Source organism: Phyllostomus hastatus, unplaced genomic scaffold (assembly GCF_019186645.2).
Source record: "Phyllostomus hastatus isolate PE091 unplaced genomic scaffold, TTU_PhHast_1.1 phas_contig_150, whole genome shotgun sequence".
Lineage (NCBI taxonomy): Eukaryota > Metazoa > Chordata > Mammalia > Chiroptera > Phyllostomidae > Phyllostomus > Phyllostomus hastatus.
In genome coordinates this window covers 34878873-34899593 of record NW_025333611.1, presented here as the reverse complement: position 1 = coordinate 34899593, position 20721 = coordinate 34878873, and the positions used below count along the sequence as shown (strand labels likewise).

At 37.3% G+C, this 20721-nt stretch overlaps 1 protein-coding gene across 4 annotated transcripts in view; it reads right to left on the bottom strand.

The window, feature by feature from the left end:
- Nucleotides 1–20721, bottom strand: part of RAPGEF6 (Rap guanine nucleotide exchange factor 6) — a 178722-nt gene that overhangs the window by 105473 nt on the left and 52528 nt on the right. For all 4 annotated transcript variants that reach the window (XM_045822778.1, XM_045822788.1, XM_045822816.1 and 1 more), the window contains one exon: nucleotides 9484–9627. In XM_045822778.1, the coding sequence (XP_045678734.1) occupies nucleotides 9484–9627 (144 nt within the window). The remainder of the gene's footprint in view (nucleotides 1–9483; nucleotides 9628–20721) is intronic.

Here is a 20721-nt window from a genome sequence, read left to right as displayed (position 1 = left end):
TTCAAAAAATCGAGGAGAAGCTTAAGAGCATCCAGGACACCTTTAAACGTTCCAACATCCGAATTATAGGGGTACCAGAACAGGAAGGAGAAAAGCAACAGATGGAGCACGTATTTGAACAAATAATGAAGGAGAACTTCCCCCCATCTGGCAAAGGGAACAGTCTTCCAAGAAATCCAAGAAGCTCAGAGAGCCCCAAAGAAGTTGGACCCAAGAAGAAACACACCAAGGCACATCATAATTACAATAGCCAAGGTAAAAATGAAGGAGAGAATCCTAGAAGCAGCAAGAGATAAGGGGACAGTAACCTACAAAGGAGTTCCCATCAGACTGTCAGCTGATTTCTCCAAAGAGACCTTCCAGGCAAGAAGGGGCTGGAAAGAAATATTCCAAGTCATGAAAGACAAGGACCTACATCCCAGATTGCGCTATCCAGCCAAGCTCTCATTTAGAATGGAAGGGAAGATAAAGTGCTTTTCAGATAAGGTCAAGCTAAAGGAGTTCATCATCACCAAGCCCTTATTTTATGAAATGCTAAAGGGACTTATCTAAGAAAAGAAGATGAAGAAAAAGACATGTATAGTAAAAGGACAGCAAACTCACAATTATTAACAGCCACACCTAAAGCAAAACCAAAAGAAACTAAGTAAACAACTAGAACAGGAACAGAACCACAGAAATGGAGGGCACATGGAGGGCTAGCAGCAGGGGGGGTGGGAGGAAGAGAGGGGGGAAAAAGGTATAGAGAAGAAGTAGCATAGAATGTAGGTTGAAAATAGATAGGGGGAGGGCAAGAACAGTACGGGAAATGTAGAAGCTAAAGAACTCATAAGTATGACACATGGACATGAACTAAAGGGGGGGAACGTGGGTGGGAGAGGGGGTACAAGGGGGAGGGGAGAGAAAGGGGGAAATGGGACAACTGTAATAGCATAATCAATAAAATACATTAAAAAAAAAAAAGAATCTTCCAGGAAGAGAGAACAGGACCATAGGAAGGCACCTCCAACAAAATAATGGGGCCAGAAGGCTGAAAAGGTAGACTGGGGCAAAATGCAGAAGAGATTTATGTACATATAAACTCAAAACTGTTCAAAATAAAAAATTCTATCTACACTTCTGTTTATAAATTAATACATGTATTACCCAGAAAAAATACTTTGTGGTCATTATCCTCAGAAATTTAAAATGATACTTCTCAATTTAAAACATTCCAACTCTCTTAAAATGAAAAAATACTGGTCCTATAATAAAAGCTGGCTGGGAGAGTGTGAAAAATTGCTATCACAACAGTTACAGAAAGAACAGCAGTGAACACTAAACAAAGGAATGGCATGAGGAGACTGAGAGGAGGGCACTGGAGAGGAAGAATCTAAATACTACTGAATGATTAGACTGTGGGTGTAAACATACGAGGGGGACCACCCCAAAAACCCATAAGTTATTTATGAAAAAATTGTGTGTTTATTCCTACATGTTTCAACTTCAAAATACTCTAACCTCAAAATACTCTCCATTTCATGCAATACACCTACTGAGATGTTTTTCCAACTGCTCAGTTTTGAAACTCATCAATTTTGATGCCTTTTAGTGCTTCTGCCATTTTTCCCCCACCTCTTCCACATCAGCAAAGCATTTCCCTTTGAGGACTTTTTTCATCAGGTAAACCAAAAAAAGTCGCTAGTGGCAAGATCGGGTAAGCAGGGAGGGTGGGACACAGGGTTCATGCTGTTTTGGGTCGAGAGCTGCTGACCTGTCAGTGCACTGTGGGCAGGTGCACCTGTAAATCACCAATCATGAAATGGGCACACATGACAAGAGTTTTCAAAAAAAATTCATGGGGACTCCCAGTCAAGGTGGTGGCACAGGCAGACATGGCTTGTGCCTCTTCACACAACCACAACAAAATTACAAATAAAATACAGAACAACCAAGACTTAGAACCATCAGACTTGCATAGAAGTCTGACAACCATGGAATTAAAGAAACTACATCCTTCCAGACTGGTAGGAGGGGCACAGACAAGGAAAGGGCTAGTCCCTCATCCACATACGGTACATAAAAATTCAGGAGTGATATTTTGGGAGCAAGGAGTCCCAGCCCCATACCTCAGCCCAGGATTCCAGTGCCAGGAAGATAACTCCTCAAAACTTCTGGCTGCAAAAACCAGTGGTGCTTGAGTTGGTGGAAGAAACTTCTAGAGCCCCAAGCAGTTCCTCTTAAAGAACTCACACAAGGACTCACCTATTCACTCATTCCCTCTGAGCTCCAGCACCAGAGTAGCAGCTTGAAAGGCACCAATGGCATACTGGGAGAGACTGAAGTGTCTGGCATCAAGGCGAGCACTGCCACTGTCCCCTTTCTAAGCCCTCCCTGCACAGAGTGAGGGAACTGGTGCCATATCTGGGGCTCCATCAACCTGGATAACACTGTTTGACCCATCTTGGAGATTCCCAGAGACTCTGCCCCACCAAACTTACCAGGCCCAGCAAAGCTGCTTTTCCATATGAATGGCTGGTTTTGGCTCCTAAATCCTATCAAACAAGCAACAGGTGGCTTCAGTGAGCCCTAGCAACAGCCAGATTAGATTCACAAATTGGCTTCTCCTGGGAATCTCCAAGCCCAGCACAAGTAGCAGCCATTTCAGATTGCTTTATAGCTCAGACAGGGTGCCCCAGACAAAATAGTTCCAGACTGAACGTGGCCTGCACCACCTGGAAAACCCCAGGGCCAGTGCACCCAGTGGACACCTACAGACCATGTGAGAGCACCACCACCCTGCCCCTGCACAGCTGGTCCTCCATGGAGGGCAGAGGTTGGTGGTAATTGGTCAAAGGCAGTCCTTGCAGCAGACTGGCCTAGGTAAATCCCTCCCACGGACCAGCCAACAGCAACCAAGGTTCAACTACAAGAGGAGGGTGTACTCAGCCAACACAGAGGGCACAGCTCCAGTACCCAGCTTGGGTGATAGGAGAGGCTGTACCACTGGACTCTACAGGACACCTACTATATTAGGCCACACTACCAAGACAGAGTCAAAGAAGCTCTACCTAATACATAGAAACAAACACAGGGATGCTGCCAAAATGAGGAGACAGAGAAACATGGCTCAAATGAAAGAACAGATCAAAACTCCAGAAAAAGAACTAAACAAAATGGAGATAAGCAATCTATCAGATGCAGAGTTCAAAATATTGGTAATAAGGATGCTCAAGGAACTTAGTGAGGACCTCAGCAGCGTAATAAAGATCCAATCAGGAAGGAAGGAAACACTAATTGAAATAAGAACATTATACAGGGTAATAACAGTAGAATGGATGAAGTTGAGAATCAAATCAATGATTTGGAACATAAAGAAGCAAAAAACAACCAGTCAGAACAAAGAAGAAGAAAAAAGAATCTAAAAAAATTAGGATAGTATAAGCAGCCTCTGGGACAACTAAGAGGTCCAACAATGGCATAATAGGGGTGCCAAAAGGAGAAGAGAAAGAGCAAGAAACTGGAAATCTATTTGAAAAAATAGTAAAAGAAAATCTCCCTAATTTGGTGAAGGAAATAGACATGCAAATGTAGGAAGCAAAGAGAGATGGATGCAAAGAGGCCCACTCCAGTATTTTTATATTAAAATATAATAAAAACATACATCATTATTAAAACACCAAAGGTTAAAGAAAAAGAGAGAATTTTAAAAGCAGCAAAAGCAGTCAGTTACCTACAGGGGAGTTCTCATTAAGACTGTTAGCTGATTTCTCAAGGGAAACTTTGCAGGCCAGACAAGATTGGCAAGAAATATTCAAAGTCATGAAACACAGGGGCCTATAGCCAAGATTGCTCAACCCGGCAAAGATATCATTTAGAATTAGAGGGCACATAAAAGAGCTTCCCAGGAAGCAAACACTAAAGGAGATCATCACTATGAAATGTTAAAGAGACTTATTTAAGAAAAAGATCAGAACTACAACCAATAAAATAAATGGCAAAAAATACAAATCAACAATTGAATGTAAAAACAAATAAACTAGGCAAGCAAGAACAGAGACCGAATCATGGACAGAGAGCGCATTTTGACGGTCGCCAGATGTGAGGGATGTGTGGGGGAATGAGTGAAGAGGTGAGGGGATGAAGAAGTACAAATATGCAGTTACAGAATAGCTTAGGGGATGTAAAGTACAGTACAGGAAATGGAGTAGCCAGAGAACTTGTATGCATGACCCATGGACATGAACAATAGTGTGGGGACTGCCTGAGGGAATGGCATGTACTGGGTGGAGGGGTGGAAAAGGGGAAAAATCAGGACAACTGTAATTGCATTATCAATAAAATATAATAAAAAAATTCACTGAAGTCGAACACAGCCTCTCACAACAACACCAGCTGCTACACAGAAACAAATAGGTTCATAGGACACTTGCCTAGGTGGGAAGCCTGTACTATAAGGGCCCACCCTCCAGAAGATAATTCTGGGTTTTTGGGTCCCCCCCTTGTATATTTCCAAGTAATTTAGTAAGACAGGCAGACCTGACACTACCACCCTCATTTTTAGATATAAAGCAACCAAAGCACAAAAGCTTTGGTTGAAAAACCCCAATCATATATTTAGTGAAGGAAGGATTCAAGAAAGACAGTTCATCTACATACCAGACCAGTGATTTTCAACCAGTGTGCACAGAATTTTTTTATGATTATTATTTTATTTTTATTTTTTCTTCTCACTCAAGGTGATACTTACTAATTTTTAGACAGAGGTGAAAGGGCTGAGACAGGGAGGGGGAAAAACATCAATTGGTAGCCTCTTGTACATGCCCCAACTGGGGTCCCAACCCACAAGCCAGGCATGTGCCCTTACTGGGAAGAGAACCCATAGCCTTTTGCTTTACAGGACAATAGTAAAACCAACCAAGCTACGCCAGCCAGGGCATGCAAGAATTTGTAAAATATGCAATTCCTTACTATTTAATCAGATGCACTGACCTCTTTTCACTTGAGTTTCAAATAAAAATAATGATAACAGAAAATACAATAATTGTTCGGTATGAATGCCCTGTCTTGAACAATAAATACAGAGACCATGTAACAGAGTTGCATCTTACTGGTCACATTCATAATAAGGTTGTGCCTGACTGATTAATTCCTCATATAGGTGCCTGATTTTTAAAGTCACTTTGAAGCAAAAAGGTAAGTTCCCTATTTTGCTGTGTATAAAACACATTTTTTTTGCCCAAACTCTTGAGGGGAAAATAAGGATGCACATTATACGTGGGTAGTGCCTGAAATACCTTGCTGTTCTTTATAATTATCTGTTACATAAAATTTCTTGTACCTTAATATGTTAAAAAATAAATGCTAAAATTCCTTTACAATACAAAAACACAAGTTTCTAAATATAAATAAATAATTGAAATAAAAAATTAAAATGAAAAATATTTCCCCCCAAAAGTGTGGGCCAAAATCGTGGGGGTACATTATACATAGGAGTGCATTATATTCAGCAAAATATGGTAATTACGATCATTATTATTTGTAAATCAATAAAAATTATACTTGTTTTTGTCATTAGATTGACAAAAAATATATTTTTGTGTGTTCCATGGAATTTTTAATTAGTTTATGTGTGCCATGAAATGAAAAAGGTTGAAAATCACTATAACTAGACTATTTCTACTTGGCTTAATTACCCATCTTAGTCATCGAATATTGCTTCCAATAACTATTTTGCTTTTTCTGAATATCAAATACACCCTTGTAAAAAAATTGAAGCTCTGAAATCCCTGAGAAATTTGGAGGCATTTAAATGTGTAGCAAGCTCTGACAGCTATACCCAAAGGAGTTTCAAAAATGTTATTACTGTAATAGAGATGTTCTTTTTAACATAAAAAGAAACCTTTCACATTAAAATTATGGTTCTCTTGCTCTGCATGGCTGGCTTAGCTGGTTGTAGCATCCTCCCGTGCACCAAAAGGTTCCGGGTTTGATTCCTGGTCAGGGAAATCAGTTTTATCTAAATTTGAATCAACTTAGTTCTTCTCCTCCCATTATCTGCCAAATTCCTGATGGTACTTAGTAGGATAAGCACCCAAAACTTGCTATATAAACCTTTGCATGCAAAAATGCCAGTCTTTATTTAAAGCCATCAAATGGACAGGATCCCAAGCAGTGTGACTGACTACTGCTCTTCCTGGCCACTCAGGAAACCAGCATATCCTCAAAGGACAACTTTCAGACACCAAAAAACATGGGAAGAGAACACTCAAGCGGAGACTAGAATAAGCCAGTAATCAAAACACACACAAAATCTGTACACTCTAACTCATACAAGGAAAACAAAACAGCACAGAGATATTTTGATTTAGCAATTCTACTCCTTAAGATTTTTTCTAAAGAAACCAAGATATGGGCATATATAACCACAAAGAGAAGACTTCTGGCCAAGATGGAGGCGTAGGTAGATAACACTTTGCCTCCTCGCACAACCAAAAGAAGAACAACAAAAAATATAAGAACAGAAAACAACTGCAACTGCCAGAAAATCGAATTGTATGAAAGCCCAACCACTAAGGAGTTAAAGAAGAAACATTCCTCTAGATTGGTAGGAGGGGTGTAGAGGAGGCACAGCAAGGTGGTGGCTGGAGGATGGGGCGGGGACCAGCCAGCAGACCAGCCAGTCCCACATCTGCCTGTGGATAAACTGGGAGAAACAACTGGGGAGCGACAGAGACCACACAACCCACAGTTCTAGCACAGGGAAATAAAGCCTCAAAACTTCTGACTGAAAAAACCTTTGGGAATTGTGGTGGTGGGAAAAACTCGCAGTCTCATAGGAGAGTCTGTTGGAGAGAACCACAGGGTCCTAGAATCTACACAAAACCATCTAACAGAAATAAGCACCAGAAGGGTCCAATTTGCTTGTGGGGAGTAGAAGTGACTGAAAGCCAGCTGAGAGCTCAGCAAGTAACATTTTTCCTCTCAGGCCCCTCCCCCACAGACAGCACCACAAGGCAGCAAAGTGGGTTGCCCTGCCCTGGTGAATACCTGAGACTCCGCCCCTTACTATGTAACAGCTGCACCAAGACAAAGAAATTATGGCCCAAATGAAAGAAAAGATCAAAGCTTCAAAAACACAACTAAGCAATGAAGACATAGCCAACCTATCAGATGCAGAGTTCAAAACAAGTAATCAGGAGGCTCACAGAAATGGCTGTGTATGGTCACAAAATAGAGGAAGAAGTGAGGGCTATGTAAAGTGAAATAAAAGCAAAATATACACTGAACCAACAGTGATGGGAAGGAAACCAGGACTCAAATCAATGATGTGGAGCAGGAGGAAAAAGTAAACATCCAATCAGAACAGAATAAAGAAACAAGAATTCAAAAAAATGAGGAGAGGCTTAGGAACCTCCAAACAACTTTAAACATTCCAACATCCGAATCATAGGGCTACCAGAAGGTGAAGAGGAAGAACAACAAGTGGAAAACTTATCTGAACAAATAATAAAGGAGAACTTCCCCCACCTGGCAAAGGAAATAGACTTCCAGGAAGTCTAGGAAGCTCAGAGAGTCCCAAAGAAGTTGGACCCAAGGAGGAACACACCAAGGCGCATCATAATTACAATAGCCAAGGTAAAAACGAAGGAGAGAATCCTAGAAGCAGCAAGAGATAAGGAGACAGTCACCTACAAAGGAGTTCCCATTAGAACTGTCAGCTGATTTCTCAAAAGAGACCTTCCAGGCAAGAAGGGGCTGGAAAGAAGTATTCCAAGTCATGAAAGGCAAGGACCTACATCCAAGATTGCTCTATCCAGCCAAGCTTTTCATTTAGCATGGAAGGGCAGATAAAGTGCATCTCAGATAAGGTCAAGTTAAAGGAGTTCATCATCACCAAGCCCTTATTATATGAAACATTAAAGGAACTTATCTAAGAAAAAGAAGATAAAAAATATGAACAGTAAAAAGACAGCAAACTCACATTTATTAACAACCACAGCTAAAACAAAAGCAAACTAAGCAAACAACTAGAACAGGAACAGAACCACAGAAATGGAGATCACATGCAGGGATAGTAACAGGGGAGTGGGAGGAGGAGAGAGGGGGAAAAGGTACAGAGAATAAGTAGCATAGATGGTAGGAGAACATAGACAGGGGGAGTGCAAGAATAGTATGAGGAATGTAGAAGCTAAAGAACTTAAGACACATGGACATGAACTAAAGGGGGGGAATGTGGTTGGGAGGGGATGTGCAGGGGGGAGGGGAGTGAAGGGGGAAATGGGACAACTGTAATAGCATAGTCAATAAAATATATTTAAAAATGGGCACATATTACTTATGTAGTAAGGCAAAACATGGTTTAAATTAATTAGCAATGGGAAAATTTAGTATAAAAAAGATATTAAATCATAAGAATAGGAAAAGAATTCTGTATTGTCTGGATGCAGATAATTGTTTATTGGGAGTAAAAGGGAGAAAACTGTACTTGAACAATGATAAAAAAGATAATTGTTTATTGTTCAGAAATAAAATGTACTGAATCAGTGAAATTATGCAAATGTGACTAAATCCTTAGAGCTGTCTTAAATTTAACACTTATTCCAGTATAAACTACTCCCTTTATGAATATTCCTCTGTGTTCCTAACTTGGAACACAGAGGAATATTTCTCTTTGTAGAACACATTTCTCTTTGTAGAGTCCTAAGTATTGATAAGTAAAATTCTATTTCTGACAACAAAAGGAACTAAACACACCCTGAAGAATTTTGCTGTGATCAATCTCTAGACTTTTTATATTTAGGGAGATGACTCCTTTGAAAACTGATAAAATAAATGTAGATTTATTGTTTTTTAGATTATCCTTCTTTATTCAACTATTTTTCAGTCTAAAATGAAATTATCTACATTTACAAAACTGAAGACTTCTGAAAAGCTTATGATCTTTCAGGTGTTACACAAGTTAATTATCTCATCTGCTTCGTTTTCAATATTTGCATGTGAAATACACCTTTAACACTTGCATATTTCTTCAACAACATACATTATATGCCTATCTGTCCCACACTTGAAGGGCATAATTGATATATTTTTATTTCTTTAGTATGCCTTATAGCATTATCACAAAAAAAGCTCCCAGTGAGTCCATTACCTGACTTTTCAGGACTCTTAATCTATATTCCATTCAGGCAATAAAAAGGCAAGAAAATCTACATTTATGTCTAAAAAAATACACTAAGAATTATTTTTTACATTTGATAGGAAAATAAAAACAAAACTCTCAAAAAACCAACAAAAAACAAAAACTAAACTCTCACTGATAAGAGTATTTCTATCCAACTCAACCAAGCAGAAGTATTTTTAAAATTTACGTAGTTATATTTACCAGTCCCAAAATTTGACACGTAGAGTCCTAAGTATTGATATTACCAAAATACATGTAAAATGAAGATTCAGTATATGAAAATTAAGAAAGATCCAGGAAATGTTCCTAAATGTACTCACCGAAAGGTAGCTGTTAGTGTCCGCATCATCAGTAATGGTTTGGCGCTCTCCTTTATGGTTAATTTTCCGGAACCTTCGGCGGGACTGTCTGGCCGGAATTTCTCTTTGGAGAATATTATCTTCATTATCTTTGGAATTCTCTACCTGAAACACATGTTCATATTCTTGATTAAATATCCAATTTTTCCATATTACTGACAGTCTATGGAGTCTTAACAAGCTCATAAGGAGGCTTCATTCACTCCTAGCAAGAAACTGCCTCAAGAAAATGGTCTGTACAATGCTCATAAGCTCAGAAAGATTAAAGGTGACGTTATCATAAAGATCTAGAGACCACAGTTTCCTTCCAGGAAATAGTCACTCTTGCTCACATAAACATATATCCTCTAAGTAAAGTCACTTACCAGAAATGAAGGCTGTTAACTACACCTACACATTCAATCATTTTAACTTCTTTGTCAGTCTAGTTACAAACTACTTAATTATATGCGTATTTTATTTAGCAAACAATCAAGGATTTGATTTCTATGACTTTATAAACATTAATGTGTTAGTGTTTGGTACTATTTACATTTTACATAATACTATTACATAATATTATTTATGACCAATAAATAGTATGTACTCCAGCTGACCAATCATTATCAATTACTTCTTTCCATCTTAATGTATGGCAATGGCCAAGAATAAGGCTAGCATTATTTCAGGAAGAAGGGAAAACTAACATTTACTGAAGGCTTAAAATAAGCCAGCATGCACATACATCATACTATGTAGTTCACACAACAGCCCTGTAAGCAGGTATTACTATCTGCCGTTTATAGATGAACTAAGTAAAATTCAAAGAGATTTAATAACTTTTCCAGTCTCAGGACAGTGATACATATTAAAGGTGATTTGGAATACAATCCTGTCTTCAAAACTTATGCTACTGAAACAAGGCCACACCACCTAATTACAGACTAACCACAATTGTAAAAACTTACTTTTACAAAGGATATGTCCCAAAGTGTACCTTATAATTAACTTCACATCCAATAAATAACAAATGATTTGTTTTCCCCTACAACTACTTTTTCTACTAATGTGTTATCTTTTGCTACTATACAAAATGTCCTAGTCACCCAAGTATGAAATTGCATCAACATTTCCAAGCCCTGCTTGTCTTCCAAACCTTATCTTCAATCTTTTCCATTCTTAAAAAAATTTTTTAAGTTGATTTTTAGAGAGAAGGGAAGGGAAGAGAATGAGAGGGAGAGAAACATCAACTGGTTGCCTCTAGTACGCATACCAACTGGACACCGATTCCTCGATCTAGGCACGTGCCCTGACAGTGAATCAAGCAGACAACCCTGCAGGTCACAGGACGATGCTCCAACTGAACCACACTGGCCAGGGCCTTATCTTCACTCATTTCTCAGAACTTGTCAATTATTTGTACAAATCAACCTCACAATGTCCTTCCTTTTATTCTTATTATTACTATCACTTCCTCAAGTGTTAATCACTTCAGTCCTGAAACACAGTAGTAGGTGATCCTGCCGCTTCAGACCTGTTCCTCTAGAATTCCATCTGGCATGGCCAGGTAAATCATCACTACGGCAGGTCTCGTGTTCCAAATGCTACAACGGACCACTAGTGGTTACCAAATAAAATTTAAACTTTTGCTCTGGATATTCAAAGTCACATATACTCCCTCCCCAAAATATTTTTATCACTTTATGCGTAAGCCTGGAAAAACCACTCCCTTTCTTCCTCCCCACCAAAAAAAAAAACACCCTCTCACATAAAAGCTCTAGTGAGATATGCAAAATTCCCTGATGATTTCTCAGAAAGAACTGATGTCTAAGCTGCTGTTTTAGGTGTGAGAGTTGAAGAGCAAGTGGCCAAGTCAATGTAACTATTCTGCTAAGTAAATTATTTCCTCAGTTTGTTTTATCCTACCCATTCTATTTTTACATGCTGAAACACTATCATTTAAGACACGTCTCAACTGCCTTCTCATCCATAACCACCACAGACATTCCCTTCCTCAGACCGTGACTGGTTTACTGTGAGTACACAACCCAGACCTCCCATAAACAGGACATGGTCCCTACAGCCTTCCGGCCTTTGCATACCCTGCTGTTACTTCTGGCTAAAAGCCCATTCCTCCTTTGCTCACCTGCTGGCATCTTACCCATACTTAATGACCCAGTTCAGACAACCCCTCCTCTGTCTCAGGAAGATGCTACTTGTTTTACAGCACTAGGCATAGTGACTGTAATTATTAGCTAAGCCTACCTCACTAAAAAGCTAACAAGCTCTCTAAGACAGGAACTGTATTATGTACATATCTTTGTTCACTTAACATTCAATAAATGTGCCATAATGGGTATTACATTAAATTCTATTAATTTTCTCTCCCAATTATGTTAGGTCTTTGGAAATATGTATAAGGTATTCAAGAAATATACAGGCAGACAGAATAAGTTACCGAACACTGCTCTTCTGAAAGGTAAAATCTAGAAGAGACAGGGAATTGATTTTCAGCTGAACAATTACAGAATTTGGTGTAGGCAGCAAATACATACTTCCTCCTTGTAATTCAATTCTCTCTTCTAAAAATGAAAAGGACAATCATGGTATTTCTGGAACCCCTACACTAGACCATCTACCAGAAACTCTAAGTTATATCATTCAAGGCTCACAATGACCTTACTACAAGCTAGCTTTAAAAGATGTTACAGAATCTCACGAAACTTAAGTAATTCACATAAGTGGGTAATGTGTCAAAACCCAGGTGTGACGAATAAGTTCATCTCCTTCATACTGCCCTATCCCAAAGGATGAACTAGATTATCTACTTTAGGTAAAATTCCAATATCGCAAGTTTCTTAAAGCTTTTAATATCTACCATTTATTAGGCAAAAGCAGAGATTTAAACAATAAAGGCTTTTCAAAGTAAGCATAGTAGTAGTAAACTGAATTTTAGGGAAGGAGTTTTTAAGCCTCAATTTTGAGAAAAGTATCAAATGAAAAAAGTTGAATAATGTATAAAGGTTTAAGTGCCCTTAACAAAGCTCCCTTTAACTACAAGCAAAATCTGAGACTTTTAGAAAATAAAACTTTGCAAATGCATACTGAAAGGGCACAAAAGTTAAAAAAGCCAAAGATTAAGAATGAAGTAAAACCAAGAATACCAGGAGGTGGACTACCAACAAAGCCTCTGATCTACCAGACAATTTCTCTATTCTATGAGACTAGACCTTCCACTTTTGAGAGTTACAGGGAGCAAGAGACAGGAAATAAAATAGAAAATCCACCAAAGATGGGGAATCCAACAGGAGACTTACTCAGAAAACTCATCCCAAACATCCACACCCTCACTGTAAAGGCTGAGCACTGCATAAGCCCACCCTGCAGAGACAGGAAGAAAACTTGCTTGGCACTGAGAGAAGGGAGTGGAAAAAAGCAACCAAACAAAAAACATTTCCTGAGAGTTAACAAAATAAGCTATCCCATGTGCAGGTCTGTTGTTTGAATTCACAACACCTTAAGCACATAAGCACATTTAAAGTAGTTCAGGACTGATATGTGCATAAACTGACAAAAACAAATCTAAAACCTCTTTGCAAGAATGCAACTTCAACCCAAACCTCAAAAAATTCCCACACCTAAAGTTCAAGACATATACACTCATGTATAAACATACCAAAAAACCCCACCTAAGCACAAGAAAATCCAATCATGTAAGCAAATAAGACACGATGAACAATAATAAGCAGACAAAGGACCACAGCAGAATCATACTTGCAAGCATTCCAATATACTGGAAATATCAGAAAATATAAAGCTATAATTTTAAAAACTTTCAAACAAAATAAACTTGAAAATGAGCCAGGGATTATAAACAGTAGCCAAGTAGGTTAAGGACTGACCAGGACAGAAAAAAATTTTTCTTCCCCAGGCGCCCTGGTCACCACCGCCAGGCTAGCAAGGGGTCAGTAACAAGAAAGACAAGAGTTCCAAGAGACATCCTTTCTCAAATACAAGCACGCACAGCATGTGGCACAAAGTCAGGAAGAGATGAAAATAAGACAGAAATCATAAGAGATACAGAGGTGAGGTGAAAAGATTAAACATATATCTAAACAAATTTCAAGAAGAAAAAGAAGTGAGACATATACCAAGGAGAAAATGACTTTTTAATTAAAGCCAAAAGCAGCCCAACAAATCCAAAGCAGGACAGTTAGAAACTACAATTATAAATTCACACAATAAAGATAAACAGAAGACTTTTAATGAGGCCACAGAAAAAATACACATCAGCTATAAAGGAAGGGCAATTACATTAATCACTGATGTCTCAAAAACAATGGATTCCAGCAAATAGAATGTAGAGTGTGTTGAAGAAAAAAGATTCTCCTCCTAAAATTGCATTGATGGCAAAACCATCCTCAGAAAGGATGCAAAATAAAGACATTTTCAGGCACACAAGCAAAAAATACACCCAGCTGAGATATTTACCAGCAAAACACCTTTATAAAAAAAAAATTTTAAGGGTATATCTCAGACATAACACATGCACATTAAATAAGGTCTTACAAGAAAAAATTGAAAGCAAAATCTTAAATATATTATTGAATATTTGCATGAATGACTGAATAAATGAAAACAGTAAGGCAGACAGTAAGTAGAACTAAAACACTACACAACTGCAATTACATTTGGATTCTGTCACCAGCATTAAACTTGTATAAGTTCACTACTTATTAACTTTGATTATTTTTTAAAGATTTATTTATTTATTTATTTATTTATTTATTTATTTATTTTTAGAGAGGGAAGGGGGAGAGAGAGAGAGAGAGAGAGAGAGAGAGAGAGAGAGAGAAACATCGATGTGTGGTTGCTGGGAGCCATAGCCTGCAACCCAGGCATGTGTCCTGACTGGGGATCGAACCTGCGACATTTTGGTTCGCAGCCCGTGCTCAATCCACTGAGCTATGCCAGCCAGGGCAACTTTGATTATTTTTAAGTAGGCATATAAAAATAGCTAGAGTTAGCACAGAAAGAATAGACCAAACACAGTATCTAAGGGACTGTTGTGTGGAGGGAATGTACTTACTACAAAAGAAAGCAAGAAGAGACAAATGAAAGAACAAATACAAAGCATATGTGGAGAAAGTTACTTCAACCTGTCAGCGATCACAAGGAATGTTAAGTGGAAGGCATTACAGGTTTAAAACAACGTAAAACCAATCCTACACAAATCTGTTAAGGAAGGTTAACAGTCCCCAAGTATTAAGACGCACAGTATCCTGATACAAATATATGATAAAAGACTGCTGGAAATTAAAATCACAGGTACATCTCAATAAAAAATAACAAATGCAAAAACCCTAAACTCTATTATCAAAGTGGGCCCAGAAATGCAGGGGGGTGGGGTTTTACTGGGCATGCAAGGGTAGTTTAAATAAAATGAGAAGATCTATTAATGTAAATTATATTAACCTGGTGGAGGTCATGTCTGATTTGAGAGATACAAACTCCCTTCTTAACCACTGTTATATATACCAGGTGTACAGGTTCCAGGTCATGACCAGCTGCATGTCTGCACATGACTAATGTGAAGCCATAATGTTTAAGCTGTCAGTTTGGTTATAACACATGTTTCGTAAGGGTATGATATTCGACAGTAAATTGTATTTGAGAGATACTGCAAACTCCGAAGTTAGTGTTGCAGGTTTTTTTCTCATTTACTATTGGAAATGGCTGGAAAATACACCTATTGGATAGTCTAGGAAACGTTGAAGAAATTCAGTGAATGCTATTCGAGTGGCTTATCAAAATATTTTTGCAAGTGTTGTGAAAAGTATTTATGCCTTGAGCTTAGCAATATTGTTCACAAAGGCTTTACAACGGTTTTGCAAAGTCAAATATTGAAGATTCTGATTAATTGATGTTAAAGACATTTTTTGTTTGTGTTTTTTTAGCAATATCCAGGTTTCCATTATTTGAAAAGAAAAATGTTTATTCTTTGTTTTCATATTTCTTTAATAATTTCTAAACTGTACCTGAAAATAAATAAAAAATCACCTACTTTATTACATAAATATAATAAATGCAAATTCACAGTGTTTTTAATGTCACCCCCCACCACATTTCAGCACATACTAGTAATGAATGTATAATGTATCTCTTGGATACACATGACCTATAATGTAATTTTTTTTACTGTGACCTCTGCAAAGAGAGTAAAAGAGAAAAAGACATAGATCAATGTAATAAACCCAGAAAAAAGTTTCTGATAAAATTTAGCAATATTTTTGATACTCCAGATACCCCATTTAAAGAACTATAAACTTCTGACAGAATCCCAATAGTTTTTGGTATTTCTTTGCTTTCTACCACAAGAAATCCAAGTCAAATAATTACCTACTCCACTGTGATGATGTCAGCCATTTTTATTTCATGGAGATTCCTTTTCTTTTAGTGAGGGAATGGTATTTACTCACAACGATCTGGGTTCTTTAACCACTAAAAATAACTGAAATTACTTAGTTGCCACTTCTTCCAAGCTCTTGCGATAAAAAGCCCAGGGGACACTTGTCATAGAGTGAACAAACTTGGGAAATATTTTTAAGAAAAAGAAAGTCATATGTTGATACTGACATTTTTATCATTCAAATTTTTGACTGGAATTTTACTTAATAGCTTTAAATTTGTGTAACTCTTATGTTAGAAAAAACTTGATTCCTAATGACAATAGCCTTTTCCTTATAATAGGTGGACAGAGCCCATTCACACTTAATAGTATGACTAATATTTACCTAAATTGTGATACATTTTATGATTATGTATACTTTGCTTTATTCTCCTTGAAATGTGTATTCTTTGCTTTTAAATAAAAGGATTCTCTTTTTTTGTAACTAGGAAGACCTGTACTTTTGTTTTGCATTTCTACATTTTCAAATGCCCTTATTCTCTGTATTCTTTCTCACAGCAATTTTTTATTGAGATACAATTCACATACCATATAATTTATACCTCTCCCTTTTTTATATTGTATTTGTTTACTTTTAGAGAGGGAGAAAGGGAGGGAGGAAGAGAGAGAGAGACAAACAGAGGCTGGTTGCCTCGCCAGCACCACCTGCAAACCAGGCAAGGGCTGACTGGGAATTGAACCAGCAACTGCTGGTTCAACCAGCTGCGAACCAGCAACCAAGTTTGCAGTTTGGTACTGAATCCGCTGAGCCATACCAGCCAGGGCTAATTCACCCTTTTAAAGTGTACAATTCAGTGGGTTTTGATGTACTCATGCAAAGTTGTACAACTATTACCATTATCTAATTTCAGAACATTTTCATCATGCCCTGACAAAAAAAAAAACACACCCATATCCATTAGCATCTATTTTTTGTCTCATGGATTTCCTTCTTCCGGATATTTCATATAAATATCAATGGGATCATACCATACACAGCTTTTTCTGTCTGGTTTCTTTTTTATTTAGAATGATGTTTTCAAAGTTCATCTATATTATACTATGTATCAATACTTGATTCGTTCCTATTGCAGATAATTTTCTACCATATGGACATATAACATTTTGTTTGTTCATCAAGTTGATGGACATTTGATTTATTTCTACTTTTCAGCTATTATGAATATTATGAACAGTAGTGAACAAGACTTTATGTTGACATGGTTTCAATTCTCTTGGGTATATATTTAGGAGTGAAACTGACGGCTCACATGGTAACTCTATTTTGTATTTGGACCAGCAGTGTATGAGGGCTTTAATTTCTCTATACTAGAGATTTTCAACACTTTTCATCTCAAGGCACACATAAACTAATTACTGAAATTCTGCAGCACACTAAAAAATATTTTTTTGCCAAGCTGACAAAAAGTAGGTTATAATCTGGATTGACTTACAGAAAACAATAATAGTAATTACCTCCCTTTTTGTGCCAAAGTGACTTTTTAAAAAATCAGGTGCCTATATTTGTATATAAGCATTTCTGGTACCAAGAATTAATCAAACACAATATTATTATGTGGCATGACAAATAAGATGCAACTCTATTATCAATAAATGACCTACATATTTATGGTTCAAGACAGGGTATTTACACCAAACAGCTATTGTTGTGTTGGCTACTGTCACATTTTTTGACAATCTAAGGGAAAACAGGTCAGTGCCCCTGACTAAATAACCAGATATCACATGTTTAAAAAATTATTGTGGCCTGGCAGTTGAAAATCATTACATTGCACCATTGCCTGTTATTGCCAGCTTGTTTTCTTATTACCCTTTTACTATCTGTTGGGAAAGGCAGTCTTCCTTGGGTCTCTTGTGCTTCTTACACACTTTGCTGAGTTTGCCAAAATTATAAAGTCCTAACCACTCATTCACTTAGCCATTTCTCACAGTTATGTTTGTAACGAGCAATCCTGAAGGAAGAGGTAATAATGTTCCTGTTGGAGCAAGAGCAGGTTTCCCTACACAAAACCAGTATATCCCCCAAGTTCAGTGTTTCTTAGCTGCAGTGCAAACCTACTATGTGTTTGGTATCCACCTAGGTCATCTAGCAAGGCTTCCAAGGGACTTAGGGAGAAACAGAAACCTAAGGAAATATGCTAATCACTCTGCTTGTTAAATGGTGAGTCATAAAGTTTGTTGTTTCTGGCCAAGGGTCTTATGCTAACATCCATGAAACAATAAACAACTCGTAAATATATCAGCATCATAGAGGTTCTGGAAGGGGAACAGAAAGAAGATATTGAGAACCTGTTTCAAGAAATAATGACTGAAAACTTCCCTAGCCTGATGAAGAGAAAAAACACACAAGTCCAGGAAGCTAAAAGAGTCCCAAATAATACAAACCCAAAAAGGCCCACACCAAGACACATCACAGTTAAAATGGCAAAAGTTGAAGACAGAGACAGAATGTTAAAAGCAGCAGGAGAAAGACAGTTACAAAGAGGGAGCTCCCATTAGACTGTCAGCTGATTTCTCCACAAAAACATTTCAGGTCAGAAGGGACTGGCATAAAATATTCAAAGTAATGAAAAGCAATAATCAAGACTACTCACCCAGCAAGGCTATCATTTAAATTTAAAGGAGAAATATAGAGTTTCCAGGACAAGAAAAAGCTAAAGGAGTTTGTTACCATCAAACCAGTATCACAAGAAACGTTAAAGGGTTTTCATTAAGAAAAAGAACCTACAAAGAGAAACATAGGTATAAAAAATAAATAGCAATAAATACCTACTTAGTAACAATCACTTTTACACGTTAATGATTTAAATGCTCCAATCAAAAGGCACAGGGTAGCAGAATGGATAAGAAAAGAAGACCAATATACGTGCTGTCTACAAGAGACCCACCTCAGAGCAAAAAAATACACACAGAATAGAAGACATGCAAAAAAAAATTTCATACAAATGGAAATGAAAAAAAAAAAAGCTGGTGTAACAATACTTATATCTGACAAAACAGACTACAGAAAAGGCTATAATAAGAGACAAAGAGAAATACTAGCTAATGATAATAGAAATAATACAACATGAGGACACAACTCTTGTAAACATTTATGCACCCAACATAGGAACACCTAAATACATAAAACAAATACTGATGGACATAAAGAGAGAGATCAATAGCAACACAGTCAAGGTACGGAACTTTAACACTCCAATGGCATCAATGGATAGATCTTCCAGACAGAAAATCAACAAGGAGACAGCAACCTTAAATGACACACTAGATCAGATGGGTCTGACTAATCTCTCCAAAGCATTCCATCTCAATACAGCAGAATATACATGCTTTTCAAGCACACATGGAACATCTTCTAAAATAGACCAAGCACTAGATCACAGAACATGCTCAATAAGTTCAAGAACACAGAAATCATACCAAGCATCTTTTCTAACCATAACGGTATGAAACCAGAAATCAAACACAAGAAAAAAACTGAAAGACACACATTAGGTTAACAATGAGATCAAGGAATAAATCAAGGTACCTTGAAACAAATGAAAAAGAGAGCACAACTCAAAATGTACAGAGCACAGCTAGCGCAGTTCTGAAGGGGAAATTCATGGCATTCATTAAGAAACAAGAATACCAGAAACAAGAAAAATCCCAAATAAACAATATAACCTGACACTTAAAGGAATGAGAAATAGAACAGCTAACAAAGCCCAAAATGAGTAAAAGGAAGAAAATAATAAAGATTAGAGCAGAAAGAAACAAAAGAGGCTAAAAAATACAAAAATCAATAAAAATAAGAGCCGTATCTGTGAAAAGATAAAAAAGATTGACAAATCTTTAACCACCCTCATCAAAAGAGGACCCAAATAAAGAAAATAAAAAATGAAAACAATAGTAACAACTGACTTCACAGAAATAAGGGATTATAAGAAAATATTACAAACAACTATAGGCCAACAAATTGGACATTCGGGATGAAACACATAAATTTCTAGAAACATAAAATCTTCCAAAATGGAATCAGCAGGAATCTGAAAATCTAAATGGACAGATTACAATTAGTGAAACTGAAGTAGTAATAAAAAACTCCCATAGGCAAATTCTACAAAATATTCAGAAAAGCACTAACACCTATCCTTCTCAAACTATTCCAAAACACTTAACGTGAAAAAACTCCTATACTCAGTTTGTGAGACCAACATTATCCTAATTCCAAAACCAGATACAGAAACTACAAAGAAAAAATTATAGGCCAATGTCCCTAGTGGAAAGAGATGCTAAAATCCTCAAAAAAGCATTAGCAAACCAAACCCAGCAACACATTAAAAAGATCATATACATCACGACAAGGTGGGATTTACTCCCGGGATGCAAGGTTGGTACAATATCTGAAAGTCAATAAACACGATACACCGTGTTAAACAAAATAAAGGATTAAAAAAATCACATGATCATACCAACAGATGCAGAAAAATCACTTGATAAAATCAATTATTCATTTATAAAAACTCAATAAAGTGAGTGCAGAGAGAACATACTTCAACATAATAAAGGCCAACTATGACAAACCCACAGTCAACATCCTACTCAGTGGGCAAAAATTACAAGCAGTTCCCTTAACATAGGAAACAAGACAGGATGTCTGCTTCCACCACTCTTATTCAACATAGTACTGGGAGTCCTAGCCACAGCAATCAGACAAGAAGAAATAAAAGGCACAAAAATCAGAAAAGAAGAAAACTGACATTATTTGC